We start from the raw sequence: 19,590 nt of genomic DNA on the forward strand, positions 1-19,590 counted from the left end.
ATTATTACTAGACACTATGCTGGGATGACAATTTGGTCTGCACAGATGTCAGTGTAAAAATTGCTGATTTCTAGATACGTTAAGAGAAAGACGCTTCTGGGGTGAAGTTCATTGACTTTGCAGTAGAAGAGGAAGAGCCCCAGCACTTTGTGAGGAAATGTTGTAATCCAACCTGGGAAATAAAATGTCTTTTAAAAATATTCTGACTTTTCCTGATTTTTATTACTTGAAAATATACTGTCATGATTAAGCTGTAAAGGTGTTTAGCCTGGCTTTTAGCAGGGAATGACTGCAGTAGTAAGGCTTTGTCTATACAACAGAGCATGCTATATAGCAAAGAATATTTGAAAATATTCTTAGTATTAAAGAAGATGTCCGGAACTGGTTAGTCATAACTTGCTAATGTGAGCAGTTTTAAAGCAAATGCATATTAGAGAAGTGACCAGGAACCAAATAAGTAAGTTACCCTTTTGTGTCCTTGACCTTTGATTCACTTGGATCAAAATTTGACAAAGATTGCAGCTGCTAAGTATATTACCACGAGACGTAGGTAGTGGCTTTTAGTCACACTGTAAAAATAACACCCCCCCCGCCCCCTTCTCCCCCCCAGCACCAATACAACTTAACTTTTTCTTCTGGCAAAAAGATAAAGAGGGAACTGACGTCTCTTGGAATATATAAACACTCCCTCGGAGTTTAGAGGCTATGTGCTTGGTGGGGAGATTTAGCTGCTTGTCTTCTCGTAACTTGATGCAAGTCATGTGTTAAGTACTTGCACCTTCAGCTGAAAAGTCAGTTGCCCTTATTCAAGGTGAGTCATATGATACAACGTTTAAAATCAGAGGGTTTTCCTCAGAAATGTTTCTAAAATCAGTTGGCGGAAAGGTCCTGAAATTATTTATTTGTAATATATACAAAAAATGGCAGGATTTTGCAAAGCTGTTTGCAAGAAACAGTGAAATTTTACATGTATTAGTGAAGTGCTTCATTACTAAGTTAGCAATGGTATCTTACGTTCAGGATTGCTGGCTTTCCCAACTCCATCCTGTCTTTTGATATTTAATATTCTTGAAACTACAGTTGTGGAGTCATGTAAATTTATAAGAAATGCATCTTTTTAAGGTTATATTTGTAGCACTTGCTATTGCAGATTAAAAGTTTGAAAACTGTAATTTCAAAGTATATCAAAGATTTAAAAAAAAAAAAAGGAGAAATAATCTCTTCCCTGCCAATGTATGTTTTGATAATTTCAGGATTTTTAATTGCATCACCTGACCTTGGAGAAACTGTAATTGTGTTTAAAGAAACACTGTGTTTTTGGGTTGAAACTCTTAATAGGAATTTTCAAAATGCATTTTAATTTTAACTGTATACACCACTTCTTCCCCATATGGTTGGTCTCTGATTCTTTGTCAGAATTGAAGTAATGCCAAGTCAAGCAATGTTTAAGACTTGCTGTTAAAGCTGGAGAAGTAATTAAGAAAAACAGATATTATTCTTTGATTTTTATAAGGACTTGCTTTAAGCTAACATCTACAGGAGTATAAGTTAAGTAGGGAAGAAAAAATTTAATAACATTTTGCATCTTTCCTCCTAATTTTGTTATGCTACCATCTATTCTGCTTAAGGTAAAGAATTTTTGCTTGAATATGGGTTCCCAGACACAACTGCATTCTTATTGGAAATTTCTACTTAATATTTCGTATTTTCATATTTTGCATTCAGTTGTGATAGATGAGAATAGCTTGTTGACTTCTATGTGAAATTGAGTGTTATGTTGTGAGTGCTCCTCATTGCAGTTGTGTAATGGATAATTTGAATTGCATAAATTGAGATATGTCTAGACTGCTATGGCATTGTGTTTGGTGGGAGAAGGGTGAATATTTTGCTATTGTCAAAAGCTTGGGATAGACACAAGTTATTAGCAGCCAGTTGCTTTCTAGTTGTTTATTGCCAGTGCTCATGAGAGATACTTAGTCTGCCTAACACAAAATAAAAATAATCCATTGGAACACCTTGTAGAAACTTAGATGGAACTGTATTTTGGGAGAAAGTGTATTTCTATTTAATTTGAAAAGATTCAGTATGTCAACCAAGAATAAAAAGCCTGGCAATGTCTAAAAGCCCTCTTTAAACACTTATGGAAGAGATAATTTCCACTTTAAATTTTAAAATGTGTATTTCCACACTTTTTAAAAGAATCTGCTAGAATAGATAGCAGCGTGTGTGTCGGGGGGAATCAATTTGAAATGTGTACTTTTCAGAATTGTATTTAATTCAGAATTTCTGCTTCTCATTAGATTTGCTACAATGTGTAACAGCAGTCAGATTTTTAAATACCCACACCACTTACCCAATGAGTTGCACAGCCGTATTACAGTTCTTGTTTTCCCACACTAAAGATCCTGATCGGAACATACCTACAGAGATAAGAGTTGGTCCTAGTGACTTTCACTTAAAAGTTCTTTGGGTCTAATGAATTTCTCGCTTGAGTTTACTTTGAAGTTTGCCATTAGTCATTATGCATCACTGTATCAAAGAGCCTTTAGTAACTTGGTGGTTTTATAATTCAGTCAAGTCATCTTTCAGTTACCTTTGCGAAAAGTGCAACAGGTTGCATGAAAACTTTGGGAAAATGAATGTTTTTCATAATGCTACTGCTTTGATGAGTTTCTTTTTGCTTTTCTGGGCAAAGACACAGAGTAACAGAGCTGGCAGAGAGGAAAGCAACTAAGTAAACCTGTGCTTCAAATAAGGTGTACCTCCTCCAATAGAAAAGCCAGGTTTACAGCTATAAAGAGGCTGATCTCAGTCCCCAGTGAAAGTCCAGAACTTTAGCCAAATCTGGTTTCTTTCTTAGTCTCTTATATGTGCAGGCAAAGCAGTCAAAGAGCAAAGTTTTGATGTGTGAACCACAAGGAATGACCTGGTGGTGGGTGGCTGACTTTTATTTTTGAGATTGAAGGTAGTCTTTTGGTCAGCCTCCTTGCAAGTACCCAAGGAGAAATGATAAAAATACCAAACAAGCTCAAATGTACAGAAACAGTCATTGTTAATGGCAGGGGAGCTACAAATTGCTGCTAGTGCAAAGGCAGGCAAAAGGTGGGTTTTCAATCCAGATAAAAGGGGAAGTCTGGGATTAGGTATGGACATGATATAATTACGCGTTTGGTAGGACAGGGGAGAACACATCGTTAGCCTGCTGGCCATGGTACCTTATATGTCAGTCTGTGCTGTATGTGTCCTTTTTTTAATAAAAGGACCTCATAATTGTGTCTATGAAAACAAAACGTGCTATTCCTACACCTGATTTACTATTTAGAAATTCATGCAGGTTTTTAGCCCTTTAATCCTCATGAGTAAAATGGGAATTCAGGTTGAGTTGTCCTTCCACTCTATCTTTCTGTTTTCCTTTGCTCCCTGTGTTTGGCCTTGAATGCGTAATTAACTCTGCAACTAATAGCCACTTTAAAATTGATTTTAGAGATGATCACAACGTGTTAACAAACAGAAAATGGTAAGAATAAAAAAGATATGGACAATGACATCTAAAATAGAAAACAGCAGAGTTTCTTTTAGCTGGTGGCCTAAAGCAAAAAACAAACTTGCAAATTCTGTGGATGTGATTAATTCCTGAGCAAGACTAAATTGCAAATTAGGCAGCTCTTTGTCTCAGTTATTCATAAACAGTTAAGAAATAGGAAAAAAATATCACTGGGAGCTTATATTTTGCCGTATCTCTTAGAGCTGGTATAATTCTGATTTTTTTTTTACGACGCCAGATCTTAAGATATGTCAGCACATATTACCAGCAAAGGTTGTTTTCCAATGAGTAATCGCAGACTTTTTTTTTTTTCTTCTCTGAGACTGAACTTGATATACAAGGTGTTACATCTTTCAATGATCAAAATCTAGACTGGTTTTAAGAAGTCTGCCTTTCTGTAAGGCAATTGGGATTGATGAAACTAGGTGGTGGTAAGAATGCAGCTCTCAAAGGAAAACCCAGCCATGCCTTTGTCATGAAGTTGCTGAAACAAAAGGTTTGTCCCTCTAGTAGTAGACTGTGGACTGACAGAGGTCTGGAGAGACAGACGTCTTACAGGTGTCTCTCATTAGAGGGTGCCATTCCCACCAAGGTGCTGATGGATCTTGAGGACTTCCTTATGGCATAGTGCAGAAACAGCCTGGGTAGCTCACACTAGCGGTGTAAACTCCTGGTTTTGCCTGAAGTGGGAGCCATGGGCAATGCAGGCTGTGCTAAAAGCAGGGTGCTATAACCTCCTCCCTTGGCACAGAGAGATCTTAGAGAAGGTGCTTATTTCAGGAAGAGTGCCAGCTGAGTAGCAATTATGTCCGTTTGACCTAATGCAATAGAGCCAAAAAAAAAAAAAAAAAAAAAAAAAGGCTTGCCAAAAGTACATGCAACTTTTTTTTTTTTTTTTTTTTTTTGGCAGTGGTTGCCACTGTCTGGCTGCATTTGATGAGTTATCTTCTTATCTTCCTACCTGCTTCATATCATGCACTTTGTACTTTGAGCTTTGGAATGTGATTTTTGTTCACCCTCTCCTTATATTAGGAGCTTCTCTCAGGAAGATCAGTGAGTCTATTGGGACCAAGAAGTAAGAAAAATACATCAAGCCTTACAATAAGGGAATTTTTGCATTGTCTGTCTGCACCCTGACAAAGGAGAGGAATGGGCTGTAACAGAAACTGTGGGCTTCTCACTGGGGCCGTCATCGGTGCTGTGCTGGCTATCTTGGGAGGAGTTCTGGTACCGCTTGGAGATCACCTTATTGGCAGAGCAATAAAAAAGGTACAAGTTTTTTCATTTTTTTTTTCAATCTGTATGGTTTGTTGTTATTGTATAGTTGTTATTTCTAAATCTTGTGTGCTGTTTCTATTTTTTTTCCTTTTTTTTTTTCTCCTTCTTTAAACCTAGTTTTTGTAATGTATGCAATCCAAACTTCCCTGGGAATAGAAGCTGCAGCAGTATTTTTCTAATATATTAATTATATTATCAAGTTCGCTTGCTTGCTGCCTTTCATGCTTCACATGAGAAGCCAAAATATTGTTTACAAGATGTGTTCTCAGTAATGTAATTTAAAGTCAGCATTTTTTATTTTCATTTTAATTATGTTTCTTTCCAGTTTCTTTATTCTTCTGTATTTTTTTTTCTTATTTTGGTACTGACTCCATGCACTTGTATTTATGTACTGCAAATAATCTAAACAAACTTTTGATGCAGAATCTAATCCTACACTTACATGCATTCAGCTCACATCTGTGACTGTATGATCCAAGCCAATGTGCTCCACTAGGCTACAGGATCTGATCCTATCTTCACAACTCCTTGACTCAAGGAGTGTGTAGAACAATTGAAGTATAGCGTTGTAGACCTGGCAGACACAATTTTTTCCTGATTTTTAGATGATTTTATTTCTTTAAAATCTAGTTTTGTCTTTAAAGAAAAATTGAAAGTTAATTTGTTAAATCTTTGGTGAAAAGGGTATGTAACTGAAGGTCTATATCATGGAGTAATCTGGAATGAAAGACCATGGATGCATTGCGGTGTCCACAGGGACACCCACCCACAGGGAGTCATGGAGTCTCCCTGGGGTCACTGCAGCCAAGGTGGGCTCTCCAACAGTTAAAAATATAGAAACCTTAAGGTCTTTGGCTGCTGGTTAGTCCTCCCAATGATCTGATGTGGCGCTGAAGACTGTGGAGATCTTGGAGATACTTATTCAAAGGCCCTTCTGGAAGACTGCCTTTAAGTCAACAGCTGATGAAGTCAATTAAGGAGGTGGATATATGAACTGTCAGGAAATGTTGAACTGTCTATTGAGGCTCTATCTAGATTCTACCATCACTTTAAAAAAAAAAGAAATTGAAAAAAATGGCTTCTCCATAACATTTTAATTTTGTCAGTGAACTCAGTGAAAACCTAAATGTAGAGGAATTTTCCAATTCTTAATCTATTTTTCATGAAATTTTCAAATTTATAGAGAACAGAAAAATAATTCTTACTGGATGATGTCTCATCCACCTTCCAACATTTTACAAAAAAGTCATACCCTCTATATTTGCAAATAATTTTAATTGATTGACATATTGAGGAAATGGCAAGTTTACTAGAAAGCACATAATTTTAAAGGTGTGTATCTCCTTACATTAAATATTTACTTTGAGTTAATCTAGAGTGTTGTCTTACACCATTAAGTATTTTCAAAGCAAATGACGTATATTAGTAATGTTATGTGTTCATCTGTTTATTTATAATAATGAACCAGTTATACAGCATGATTTGCAAATGTCTACGCATGAAATTACACCTGCATGAGGTCTTAGTGGTAAAGTATTAGACAGAGTAATTTTTTCAGCAACGTCTGTATAATTTTGTGCATTCTGATCAGGTTTTGGATGCTTGTACCTATTTCAAGGCAGCTTGTTATATATATATAAAAAAATAATAATTGTACCAGTATTCATATAAAACAGAAAAGAGTAAATTTCTAGAGGCTTTATTTATCTAAGTAAATGGATAGTTTTCTTCCTAAGCAAGAGTCATACTAGGTTATTTTTTTCCTATTTGTCATGCTGACTCTTTAGGGAGACTATGAGACTCTAAGACAATTCCTTTTCAGAAAAGATATGCCAAGGTGCAACAGCTGAAATGTGTCATCAGTTCAGCAGATGCTCAGAGGGACCTTATTCTAAGTGATTCTGATTTACCATTGTTGATGAAAGGGCTAGTAAGAAAAACAAATATATGTTATTCACTGCCGCTGTATTTAAGATAAAAGTAGAGCTGACTGCAAAGGAAACAGAGTCTGCTGAGCAGATCAGACTGAAAATATTTATTTTTTTCTGGAATCTTTCACTTTTGGAAATGTCTTTTTTTAAGGAAATGTTTGGTAAAACCAGATCAGTTGCAATGACAACTTTATTTAGAATTTCTCAAGAATAGAGATTTTAGGACCAGAAAAAACCTAATGAGCAAGCTGTTCTCTCAGATATGGCCTGCAAGCATTTATATTTCCATTTGGACTCATACGAGGCAAAGCCTGAACTTGGGTCCTCACCCACTTGGTGAAAACAAATGTCAAAATGATGTATTTTTAATGAAAGGGAAAAACTGTTTCAGATGTCACCATTTTAAGCAAAATCACATCTTAAATTCTGCACAGTCCAAAGCTTGAAAAAAGACCCCTAGTTTTTCCTCTGCCTATCCTATCTCAGAGTAATTCCCAGTTCTTTGCACAAGTTGACAGCAACACAGTAAGACCAAATCTGTATTTCTAGGGTAAATGAATTTTGCTATAAAATGTTATTGCTGGATTAGAGACACAAATGTTGAATAATTTTTTTTCTTCTGAATGGATAGTTTTAGGACACTTCATACTTTAACAAGTCAAACTGTCATAAATTAACTTGTTATCAAGATTTAGTCAAATCACATTGTCATCAATTTACTCTCAAGCAAGTCCAGTTGAGCTTCTTAGCATCTCCCAATAAATAGCGGCAACTTCGATTTCAAAATTCAATAGAATCAATAGTCCTTACCGTTCTTGTTCTGCTAGCAGCGTAAGCCTGAGCATGCTTCTCTTAAGCACACATCCTTGCAGCTTACCAAACCCTACCAGCCTCACATCTCCTTTATTACAGTCATTGAGAGATTAGCCTGAGTAAACACTCCAGGATATATTTTACTGTAGGGCTGCATACTAGTTTTGCAGCAAAGATAAAGCATCTGCAAGTGTATAGACAATCTCAGGTGCCCTTAGAAAATTGACAGAGACTGTCAGGGTATAGGGTCTTATCTCCTTGCAGGCAGGTGCTGTTCTCCACCCACGACCAGTCCATGGGTGGACACCCAAACAAAGTCCATGTAACATGGATAACCAAGATGTCACCTCTTCATGTGTTCCAGTTTATTAACATACACCAGTGCTTCAACACAAACACATTGCTGTTTTCTAACCCCGGACTGCTTTACCTCTGTCTCACATCTTTTTTGGACAAGCTGTTTCCACTCCTGCCTCCAGTGGGGGGGGCAGGGTTTTAAAGAATTCCAACATTATATATATTTTCTAAATCTTTTTAGAGGTTCTTTAAAGAAACAGTTACTTGGAGAGCACACTCAAAATGACACCGCCACCAGCAGCATCTTGGCAGGGAGGCACTGAAAGAAATTAGTGCTAAGATGTATCAGCTCTGATACTATTCAGGGAAAGGAGACTTTGCCCGTAAAAGGTGCCTTTGATTTCAGTACCAAAGGGTAAAAATCCCGGTTTCCCCAAACACTGAGTCTATCCAGAAGGGAGAGATGCCTTTCCATGAGGGCCTTAAGGGTTTAGAAAACTGTCCTCAGTAAGTTAGGAGTGAAACATGAACATTTCAGAGTTCTTTACAAAAATGTTTTGTTTGCAGCTATCAAAACATACCTTTTTAACTGACTCACACACTTCAGTTGCATATTATCATGTCTGTTACCATTATCATGTCTAAGGTTAAAAAAACATGAATCCAAAGCAACAAATCAGAAAGCTTGCATCTTGTTGGAAGGAGGTATCTTGACATGGCACAATTATTACTTTTTGCCTTTCCCTCCCTTAAAACAATATTATTTATGTAGGCAAAATTCCCATCATTTCAGTTATGATAAAACTTATTTTTTTTAGTTAATCAGGTTTTTTTTCCAACTAGGTCTAACCACTCAAACCCATTGGTAGCTGATTCATTTGCCTGAAAGATCTTTATCACCACTTCTCTAAGAGCTCTTGCTTTCTACCTAGGCACGTGAGCTCAGGAAGTTAACAAGCCACATAATGTTACTTAATATATTGAATTCCTGATGAATTGATAATACAGAATGGTGTATGTTTTACCACAATACCTCAGTGCTACACTCTCTCAGTAGAGTCCTCAGAGTTAGTCTCTGCTATTTTTAGAAATAAAGCTATCAATTTTAGCTATTATTATGTTTAGCCATCTGTCTCTCTACATACCTGTTATCTATCATTGGCCATATTATGTCTCCTCAGCTACTGGAGGAAACACTTCTAATTTAAAATTGTGTTTGTGACTTTCATACATATGCTACTTTATCTAAACAAATGAAGCTAAAGCCACTTCTGACTCCCACCAGAACGTAACTGATCTAATCACACATATTCCAGCATTATCAAAGATAAACTTGATTGGCTTCCATAATTTTTTATGATCATGGACTGAAAAAGGACTAAACGTTTTGATCCAACAAAGCCTGAATACAAAGGCTAATAATAAGGTAATAATCATCACTTAAAAAACAATAAATGGCTATTTGTACTTTCAGCTGCCAAACAGAAGATTATTTGCTTTCCTGAATTTAGCTTATTCAGTTTTACAGAACTGTATTGTTTGTTTCCTCTAGCTTATGTATGCAGCCCAACACATACAACACATAGGGATAAAGTAGTAACAATTTCGTTACAGCCAAAAGTACTCATGGCATCTCTCATTTCCCAGAAAATGGCATCTTTTGTCCCTCTGGCCAGATCCTTTGTCAAGACCTACACTTAGTCTTACATTTTGTATTTCTTCATCAGAAATCATGATGGCTGAATTTAGCGTAAAGCCACAAAAAGCAGCAAGCTTCTACTGTTGACTGCTCAGCATTTTGTGAATTTATGTATTGCCAGTTGACCCACCACAAGTGGGGGAAAAATTGTGTCAGAAGCAAAAGGGGTTAACGTTCCCATTGATTTCACTCAGTCTTGCACAGTTAGGTCATGAGATGAATCTGACTATGTAGCAATTACATATTGTCTGGCTATTATTGCTAACAACAGTTAACTATTGCATAAGATATTAGAGCTGATGTAGGGTGACTAGGGAGTTGAAAAGTGATTCATATATCAATTGCAAATTAGTAGTTTCCCAAATTACTCTATCTTTTGTAATATCACAAAACATGTTAGTGTTACTTGGGGAATATGCAAGTCACCAGAAATAGAGAGGGATAATATTTAGGGCTGGCCTTACCAGTGACCAGACAGCCAAAACCCAAGGGCTTCCTGGTGTGAGGGTACTAGTTTTATTAAATGAAGACATGAATAAATACAGAACTCTAGATTTTCTTCCGCTTTAACCCACTGTTTGCACTCTTGAAGTATGTGACAGAGAATCTTATGCACCTCCTTTGTGGGACAAATGTTATTAACAATAATGGCCAAATGCCACCAAAAATAATCATCTTGCTCCCTTCCTCCTCCTCCCTCTTTTGTCCTGCTGCTTCCCTTGTTTTAACTCTTATCTGATCCTTCCCCCTACCCACACCACCAAGCCAAGTGATAAGAGAGGTAACCCAGAAAAAAAAAAAAAAAAAGAAAAAAAGAAAAAAGGAAATACTCTTTCTCCAGCCCAGCAGGGAGAAACAGCTCCCTGATGAAGGAGATCTGGCACAGAGGAAGGGGGAGGCACATGGATCAGGTACCAGGGGCTGTGGGAACCAACTTGGTCCTTTGGCTCCAGCACTGTCAGGTTGGATCATCTGTCCCCTTGAAGCATCCCCCAAGAGTGTTCATGGTGGCATTAGCACAGAGTAAATGGTGGGCTGCAAATCCACATAGTAACTGGTTGTGGCCTGGCTGTCCCATGTCCTTAGGTCCCAGGGATCTCTTCATACAATGCCCAAAGTAGTTTTTCTCTGTTGGCATTTACTAAGGCTATAATATGGACATAGTAGTTACTCTTGCATAAAAAATACAGGAGAGCCACCTCACCTCTTCAGGTGGACAGCAAATTTGTTCTAGATTGATAAGAAAGTACCTCATACAGTACAGTGCAGTAAAGGTCAGTACAGGAAGTGCATGAAAAGGTTTGTTGCATAGCCGACAGTCTCAGTTTACATGGAAAGTTGTCCTGGTTGTACTAAAAAGCTGGTATAAAGCCCTGCACACTCTTGGCTTTCCCTGCAATAGCAGAGAGAGGATTAGAGGCAAAGATCCACACTTTGGAAAAAAATAAGATCATTTACATGGAGAAGGCTGTGAGGAAGCATGTTCCTTATATTATTCCAAGTCAACAAAATAGTGATGTGATTGTTGCAGAATAAACATTTTTCAAAGTGCCCAAAATGTTTTGGAGGCAGGCTGGGGACTATTTCTGTGCCTCTCCAGGATGGGAGGAGAGGTCCTGCAGCTCAGGCATTCTGAGCAAACTCTGCAGTGGCAGAGGAGTTGACATATCATTCTGTGCTGCTATAACCCCTAGCAAAGGGTTATAAGGGGAGGGAGGAACGGATGGAAGGGAAAACTTTTAAGAAGTAAGTAACACTGCTTTAAAATCTAATGTCACAAAGTTGAAAATTCTCCCTTCACCTCTGCGCCGGTGCGTTGTTGACTTCTACAGAGATTAGTTTGTCCTCTTAACAATGTAGCTGCCAGGAATCCATAGCCATTTCCCTACCCCAGTTACTGAGGCAGGAGGTCAAATCCTGGCATCTGCCCCCATCCCAGGACCCTGCTGAGTACAGGTTGCAGACAGGCTCTGGGCAAACTGAGTTGTGCCTCTCTTTATATCAGTCTGCCTCTCCCAGAGCCTTTGAGCAATTCTCTGTGGAAACTGCAAAAGTGATTTCCAAATCATGCAAGCTCTTCTGTCTTCACCAAAGAGATAGTCTGCCCCATGCTGGATCACAGCTGTGATAGAGCCTTCGGCCTTCCGAGGTTGGCAAAACAAGGCTGAAGAGAATTTTAGCTGTCGGGTCTGAGTGCAAGACCTCAAGCTGATAACACGCCAAGCTGATAAACCTTCGCTGCACCAAGGTTTCCTTCCCCTCTCACAAAAATGCACATAAATTATAGCAGATATTCAGACAGCAAGGCAAGTGCTTTACACCACCAGCAAGGCATCTGCAACTCCACTGTACAAACAGGCTTTCCACAGATAAAGCCCTGCCAGTGATAAGAGTTCTCCCAGACACAGTATTAATTTCTAACTGCAGTGGTTTTAATTGGTAGTATCCATATTTTTGGATGGTGTTTGCTAAGCAAACTCTAGAGGCAGAAACTTAAGCTAGAAAGAAAATGTAGCAACTTGTAATTTAAAATGTCTTTTCTTGCTATCTGGAGTGATTCCAGCCTTTTAATTCCTGGGAGTCTTTGAGCTGTGCAAATTAACTTATTAATATTGCACCACTCTAATAAATAAGCATTTTATATGTTGGAGCCAGGCAGCCTAGATTTTTCTTCTTATAGAAAAAAAAAATTCTGAATTTTTACCACCAAGGGGAAAATCTACATTATCCCAGGGCTTTGGGAAAAACATATGGAAAAAAGGCCTGATGTAGACCAGCAAAGCAGGCATTCCCTTGACAATACAGGGAACATACCTTCAAACTCTCCTTCTCACTGTACAGTCCCAAGGACTGAATAGACATTTACCATATCACAGCTGAGTGCCACAGACATAAAGCTGTTGGTTACCCTAGAGTGGTTCCTGATGTCCTGCCTTGTCCTTATAGACATATTTTGCCTTCCTTCCCTAGGGCTGGGAAACGTCCCTAACAGAAGTTTATCAAAACTAGAAACATTTCTTAGAAAGTCTCAGTTTTGGTGACAAGAGTTTTCTGACAAAAAAACATTCCTGCAAGAACACTATTTGCTTCCTCTGGGTGCAAAATTACTTGCTGCCTGACTAATTCTCAGAGAAAACTCTCTGTTTCCTTCCCTGGGCTATTTGCAAGTGTGTGAAAAGTAGTTTATGGATTCTAAAAACTGATGGGTATCATTCAGTCATTCAAAGATTTTCTTTTTCCATGGATTTGGCAAGTATTTGGCAACTAAGGCAATGCCCAACCACAGCAGTAGGAGAGTTTTGCTGCTGGCTACAATAGCAATTATATCAGCTTTGTGGTCACTTATTTTAGGGGGCTCACTTTTGCTGTCATGGAGCAGGAATGTCAGGCTGCCTTCAAATGTTGGCTAAAAATGCGGGCTTTATGCCTCTTACTGATGATAAAATAGCTTGATTTTTGTTTGTTTGTTTGTTTGTATTTTATTTTATTTTATTTTATTTTATTTTATTTTATTGTATTGTATTGTATTGTATTGTATTTCTGTTTGTTTGGGCTTATTCTACAATCATCTGGAAGGGAAATGCAGCTTGTCATTACTTTTTTTGTGGTTAATTTTAGCCTTGATTTTTGTCCTTTTAGGAAGCTGTCATTGCAAATGGTACCATTGCTTTTGAAAATTGGCTTGTGCCAGGAAGTTCAGTTTACAGGCAATTCTGGATTTTCCATGTGCAAAATCCTTCAGAGGTATTAGACCAAGGAGCACGTCCAAAACTTGAACAAAGAGGACCGTACACATACAGGTAAGCAAAGCACACTGAATATGTGACATGTCATACCAGAAGTTTTGTTAAAGTCAGAGAAAGTTCTGCTGCGTTAAAATTTGTTCTTGAAATTCCAGCAGCATATTTTAGTCAGACTTGACAAAAATGCCTAAATTGGGGCTACACACAGCAATTGCAAACACTTTCTGTATTGGGTCTCACATTGGGAAAGTGCATATAGAAATAGGTAATTGGGTGTGAAGCTGTTTGCTCTTGTGGAAAACGATTGCTTATTAGCAAGGTGCTTGCCACAACACCACACGGACAGTTGCATTTGTTGCTGTTCAGTGTCTGCCAGCTTTTACATAGAAAAAAACATGACAGATGCTCTAAAACCAAGAGATTATTTTATCACCCATGTATCACTCACATTTATTTTAATAATGTGTTTTGTTTCTTTGCTCCCTTATGACTTATTTTTAATCTATGCCTTTTCATTTTTAATTTTTTCCTCTGAAAAGCATTCCTTTTTCTGAATGTACTAGTTAGGGCTTAGATGCAGCAGCCCATCCTCATTCCGGGAAGCTTTTAATCATTTGCATAATTTTAAATATGATGTTGACATAGGACTAGTTGATGCTTCCTGAGTCGTTACGCCCAACATCCAGCTATAACTGGCACCCTTGTTATGACATTGCTTTCCGAAAATGGTGTTTCTTTCTTCCTTTTTGGAGATGTATATTATATTTGCGTGATAGTTTTGGACTGCATTTCTAAAACTGAGGAGCTTTGATGCCAAAAAGTTTATTTATTTCTCATTGGAATACCTTGGTTCATACAGTACCTGGGAAGACATAGGAAATGATTACACAGTAATCAGGAAACAGCCTATTTTCTCAGAGACAAATCTCCGCCAGAAGCCTAGATGAGACTGTGTAAAAAATGATGACTATTGCTCTTCTCACTGCTGCAGTCGTGCTCACCTGGGGTATTGGGTCTACCTGAATCACTGTGACGCTGGGTTTCTCTCCGTCTCTTCCTTGGCCTTGAAAATGCAGCTGTCCCCGGGATTCTGTTGGGAAGTGGGAAACCTTGTTTTAAGTCTTCGTTTCCAGTTAGAACTAATATTAATTAGAAACGAAATCTCCAAACTTTCAGGGAGGTACTCTGAACATTAGGCTATTAATTAGAACGGCATGCACACAACCTAATCTTGAGAAGCCAAGATTGATCTGCTTTTGGGGTAAGGCCCACCTGCTCTGGCTGCCTATGTACCACGAGGAAATGTTCTCTGAACCTTTTGGGCCCCCCACACCCAGGCTGGAAGATCTGATGAAGTACCGTGAAGATCCTTTCTGGGATGGAGCTGGGACAAGCTTTGTGGACCCACAGCATAGACTAAGTCATGATGCCAGCTGGATGCTGCCCCCAGAAAAGGGTCAGCAGGAGGATGGGGACTTGAAGAGTTGAGCTAAAACTAGTGCTGCAGCAGCTCAGAGATTTGTACCTTAGTGATCTGCTGACAGGGTATGCTTGAGAGACTTATGAGAATCTCAGTGGAGCTGAAAGACTGCTTATAAATCCCCACATGCATATGAAATGTTATTAAAGTGACTCCCGTTACGGATTTAACCTGTAATCTGTTTTGTTGTAACACAGAAAAATCAAATCAAATCAAATTTTCAATATCAAATAAAAATTTAAGAGTTTTTAGTAACCGTTCTGAGTCATCCCCTTCTAATTACATGCAACCATGAGAAAGCTTAGAAAAAAATGTGACAAAATATGATTAATTTAAAACAAAGTGCAAAAAGGTACAAGGTCCATTACTGAAATAAAAATAAAAAGGAAATATTAGTTTTCATTTTAGTATCAAGAAAAAAATTTCCATTAAGCACTAAGGAAATATTCCCAAAAGAAAAATGTTTTATGGAAAATGGAATTTTTACATATATTCACATGAAAAGTTTAGAATCCTTTCAGCAGTTATAAAATGCTCGACATTCACCTACAAAAATGTTCATCAATGTTTCAAAAAGCTTCAGTCGGGAATGTTGTCTTGAAAATAAAATGTTAAAAATATTCTATGTTTTTATTTTGTATTTCAAGGGTGCGATATTTACCTAAAGTAAATATCACAGAAAACTCTGATGGCACAATATCCTACATGTTGCCTAACATTGCTCGTTTTGAACCTGATATGTCTGTTGGGACAGAAAATGACACCATCACATGCCTCAACCTTGCTGTTGTTGTAAGTAAAGAAAAAAACCATAACGTCTACATTCAAATGTTGAGATACTGGAGGAACTAGGGGAGAAGTTAGCATTAGTAATACTGAAATTGCCACAGGATAGGCTTCCCCTCTATGAACCCAGATGATATCAGTGTCAGCTACACTGAGGATCATTGTATTACCATCTTTAAGAAAAAAAAATTCTGAGGACATATTGCATATATCTTAAGGTTCCCTTATATTGCCAGGGTAATCTTAACGCTAAACGAAAATTGACCTGTTCCCATCAATCGAAGCAAAGTCATCAGTTTGGATGGGATGTATCAGAAAGCATCCTCCTAGGCAATTTTAGTGTGGGAATGAATCAAGATTCCCTTTCTGTGTGAGGTATAGCTTGAACAGTACAATATGGATTTACTATACTCTTTTCATACCATCCTCAGTCCTGCTTTGCAGGGGAGGCTGTATTAAATCCCACGCTCGGTGTATGTATGGCCTCGCTGCCCCAGCTGGTTGCTCCCCATGGTGCCCCTCAGCAGCACTGCAATGGCATCCCCTGAGCTCTCCCATCTTACTGAGACCTTAGTCCTTCAAAGAAAAGCACCGGGGTGCCCACTTAGAGTTGTGCTAGAGCCTTTTCAGTCCAGATGTTTTTACCTTGTCACAGGTTGAGAATGTTTGCCTTTGACTGACATTTACAGTTGTCATATTTTATTCAGCCCTGGTTGTGTTGCCTGATTGTCTTGCACTAACTCTGTGATGTCCGCGTGTATGTGTTCAGGTTCACTGAGAGAGGGTGGGTGTTAGGGGCAGAGTGAAGAGATGCTTGGTATTAACACAATATAGAATCACAGAATCCATCACAGAATCATAGAAAAGCCAACATTGGAAGGGACCTCAAAAGATCATCTGATCCAGTCTTTGCTGAGAAAGGGAGCCTAGATGGGATTTTCTAGAACTGCGTCCAATTGCACCTTGAAAACCTCCAGCAATGGGGACTCTGCAACATTCCAGTGATTGACTGTTCTCACTGTAAAAAAATTATCCCTTCTATCAAGACAAAATTTTCCTGGTGCAACTTGTACCCATTGCCCCTTGTCTTCTCCATGTCACTCCTTGTGAAGCAAGTTCTCTTTCTAGCCTCCCTTTAAGTACTGGAATATTGTGATGAAGTCCACCTGAGCCTTTTGTTCTCTAGGGAGAACAGACCTAACAAATAAAGGCAAGTGACATTATTCAGACGAGATATGTTCTGCCCGTGTCCTTATTTAGGCCAGCATCTCTCTTTTGGAAAGCTGTTCTTGTTTTCTGTACTCAGAGTCCTTCGTGTGTTAACTAACACTGCTTAGCCCCCACACTTTGGACCACGTAGCTCTTTATGGGTCTAAGCGTAGACTCATGCCTGGAAGCAGCCATGTCAGGGGACATGGAAACAGAGGATCCAAGACCCATTTTGCTGTTCAGAAGCAACTGGTGTAAGCCCAATTCCCAGAGCAGCTTTGCCTGTCTCATTTGACAGCACCAACTTCAATCCAGTAGAGCCCACTGTTTATATCATAACCTTGTTGTCAAAATGCCCACAAGGGAATTTAGACAGATGTTTTTCACACTTTCTTAACCTGGAGGGGATTGAACCCACATCTCCTCTATCTTGTAATCTTGTCACACCCATGCTTTCTGCTTTCCCTGTGTTGAAGTTCAGACAAGAGTGGAAGATTCAGGGGGTTGAGGAGGGCAGGAAGTGAAAGAGGCTCTTCCATTGCTATCCCTGTAGCACTGAGTACAAAGAGATGGTCTACTTAAGGGCTGAGCACTTGCTCTAAGAGAATTATTTGTTTTTACACAGATTTACTTATGAAATTGTTACAATTTCCTGCTTCACCAGACAGGCCAACATAGATCATTTCTGTTTGCTTTCCATAAGCTATTCATTGCCTTTAGGGACTCGACTTTGTGTTTATGCCTCTGGTAACGTTCATTACAATTACTGCTGGTAAAGCTACGTTTTTCTTCGTTGAATTAGGAAATGTTATCCATTATTTAGAATTAAAGCTGTTCAGAAAGAAGGACTTGTTTGTTGTAAATATGTATTCTTTCTAAGTAAAGAAATAACGGAGACTCAGCACTTTGTCAGTTTTATGCAGGATACAGTTGTTTTGCTGCTAGTGCAACAGCAAATCTAAACCACTTATCTAAGCCAGTAAGTAACAAGGCTTGTATACATTTACTTAGATGTTTATAGGGCGAGTGAGTCTGAAGCGTGTGACCTATGGAAATGACAGAAAAGAGATAGAAAACCAAAAGTGTTACAACCCATGTTATACAGGTAGGGATTTAAGGTGATTACTTGGAGATATTAAAAAGCTGTCTGGCCACGGTCCTGGGCAACTGGCTCTTGGTGGCCCTGCTTGAGCAGATGACCTCCAGAGGTCCCTTCCAACCCTAACTGTTCTGTGATTCTGTGACTAGGGATGATCTAGTGAACTCATGTAAGCAGTAAAGACAAATTTTCTGCTTTTGTGTAAGTTATGCCCAGTAATTGTTTTGTTAAGGAGTGTCAATTTTAAGTAGAAACTTAAGCTCACCATAGTGAGCTGCAAGTCTGGAAATTGTCTTTCTTGGAGTCCAAAAATAAAGGTAAGTTCTTGATAATAAGAGCATGCATAATTTTATGCTAAACTTTAATTCTATTGTTGTTGTAGGCTGCACCTGCCTTGTATACAAACACCTTTATACAACTACTATTAAACACTTGGATTAAAGCTTCTAAGTCAACCATGCTGCAGAACAGAACAGTGAAGGAATTGCTGTGGGGATACAAAGATCCCTTCTTAAACAAGGTCCCCTTCCCCTTGGACCCAGTTCTGGGAGTCTTCTACCCAGTAAGTGAAACCAATGAGGAGGCAAAGCCTTCAGTTATCATTCTGTGAATAAAAACTAAGGTATCTGCTGTGAGGAAGAAGAATCTGACAATGCTACAATCTGCTTCAGTACTTCTAACTGTTATTCCTTCTTCTTGTGTCTGTTACAGTATAATGGAACATTCGACGGACTTTACAATGTCTATACCGGGACAGAAGATATTAAAAAAACAGCAATAATTGAAAGCTATAAAAACAAAAGGTATCATAGCATTGTGTAATTAAAGACCATACATATTTTGAAGGCACGGTTTTTAAGGCTTGATTAACTAAGTGCTATAGATAAATGGAAATTCTTCAACGATTCAAGGAAAGATGGATCAAGCCCTGGGCTTAGCAAAACCACCTCTCTCTTTCAGCTAGTTATGATTCTGTTAGGAGCATGCTTTTAAGACAATTATTGATTCTTTGGTACAAGTAGTTACTTCTGTTTCGCATACTTAAGTAGCTAGATCCCTTTTATCCTACTCTAATGCATCATATAGTTTATCTGAATAAATGTATGAACATTTCTACCCTCTGACTTTGCTAATGAACCAGGCTTATACTGGAGCAGTTATATTTAGCAATACAGGTAATGAAATTGATTACATGTTATAATATACTACATGCAGCATGACTTTTTTTTTTTATCTTAAAGGAATCTTTCATACTGGGAAGGTTACTGTGATTTGGTTAATGGCACAGGTGAGCCTATTAAAGCTTTTTAAAACTTCAACACATTTCTTGATATTTTAAGGGAACAATGAGATACAATATTTAAGTTAATTCCCCTGGGCTTCGAGAGTCCTATATTCTGTATATTAAATGTCTATATAAATATGAATGTATACATACTTCTACTACTATACATGCATATCTTTTATAATATATATTATACAGTATTGTACATTAATTTATATATACATGTGCACACACCCTCTTCAGCTAGAGTAGATGTGGAAGAGACTCAAGAAAAGAGTCTGGTTCTCTGTTTCTACCAATTATCTTTATGGTACAATATAACTAAGACTTTTTTTTTTTGTATAGCAGTAGAAAAATTATCTTTGCATTCTAATAATGTACATTAATTTACAGTGTTGAAAAATAAAATAAATGGAATGGACAGAA

General features: G+C 38.1%; 1 protein-coding gene across 1 annotated transcript in view; it reads left to right on the forward strand.

Moving 5' to 3' along the window:
• Nucleotides 1–651: 651 nt before the first annotated feature.
• Nucleotides 652–19,590, forward strand: part of CD36 (CD36 molecule) — a 29,416-nt gene continuing 10,477 nt past the window's right edge. Inside the window, exons 1-7 of the mRNA XM_054222747.1 lie at nucleotides 652–811; nucleotides 4,577–4,813; nucleotides 13,202–13,362; nucleotides 15,433–15,577; nucleotides 18,262–18,441; nucleotides 18,591–18,682; nucleotides 19,121–19,167. Of these exons, the coding sequence (XP_054078722.1) occupies nucleotides 4,694–4,813; nucleotides 13,202–13,362; nucleotides 15,433–15,577; nucleotides 18,262–18,441; nucleotides 18,591–18,682; nucleotides 19,121–19,167 (745 nt within the window). The 5' untranslated portion in view covers nucleotides 652–811; nucleotides 4,577–4,693. The remainder of the gene's footprint in view (nucleotides 812–4,576; nucleotides 4,814–13,201; nucleotides 13,363–15,432; nucleotides 15,578–18,261; nucleotides 18,442–18,590; nucleotides 18,683–19,120; nucleotides 19,168–19,590) is intronic.

This window comes from Rissa tridactyla, chromosome 1 (assembly GCF_028500815.1).
Source record: "Rissa tridactyla isolate bRisTri1 chromosome 1, bRisTri1.patW.cur.20221130, whole genome shotgun sequence".
In the NCBI taxonomy this organism is placed as follows: domain Eukaryota; kingdom Metazoa; phylum Chordata; class Aves; order Charadriiformes; family Laridae; genus Rissa; species Rissa tridactyla.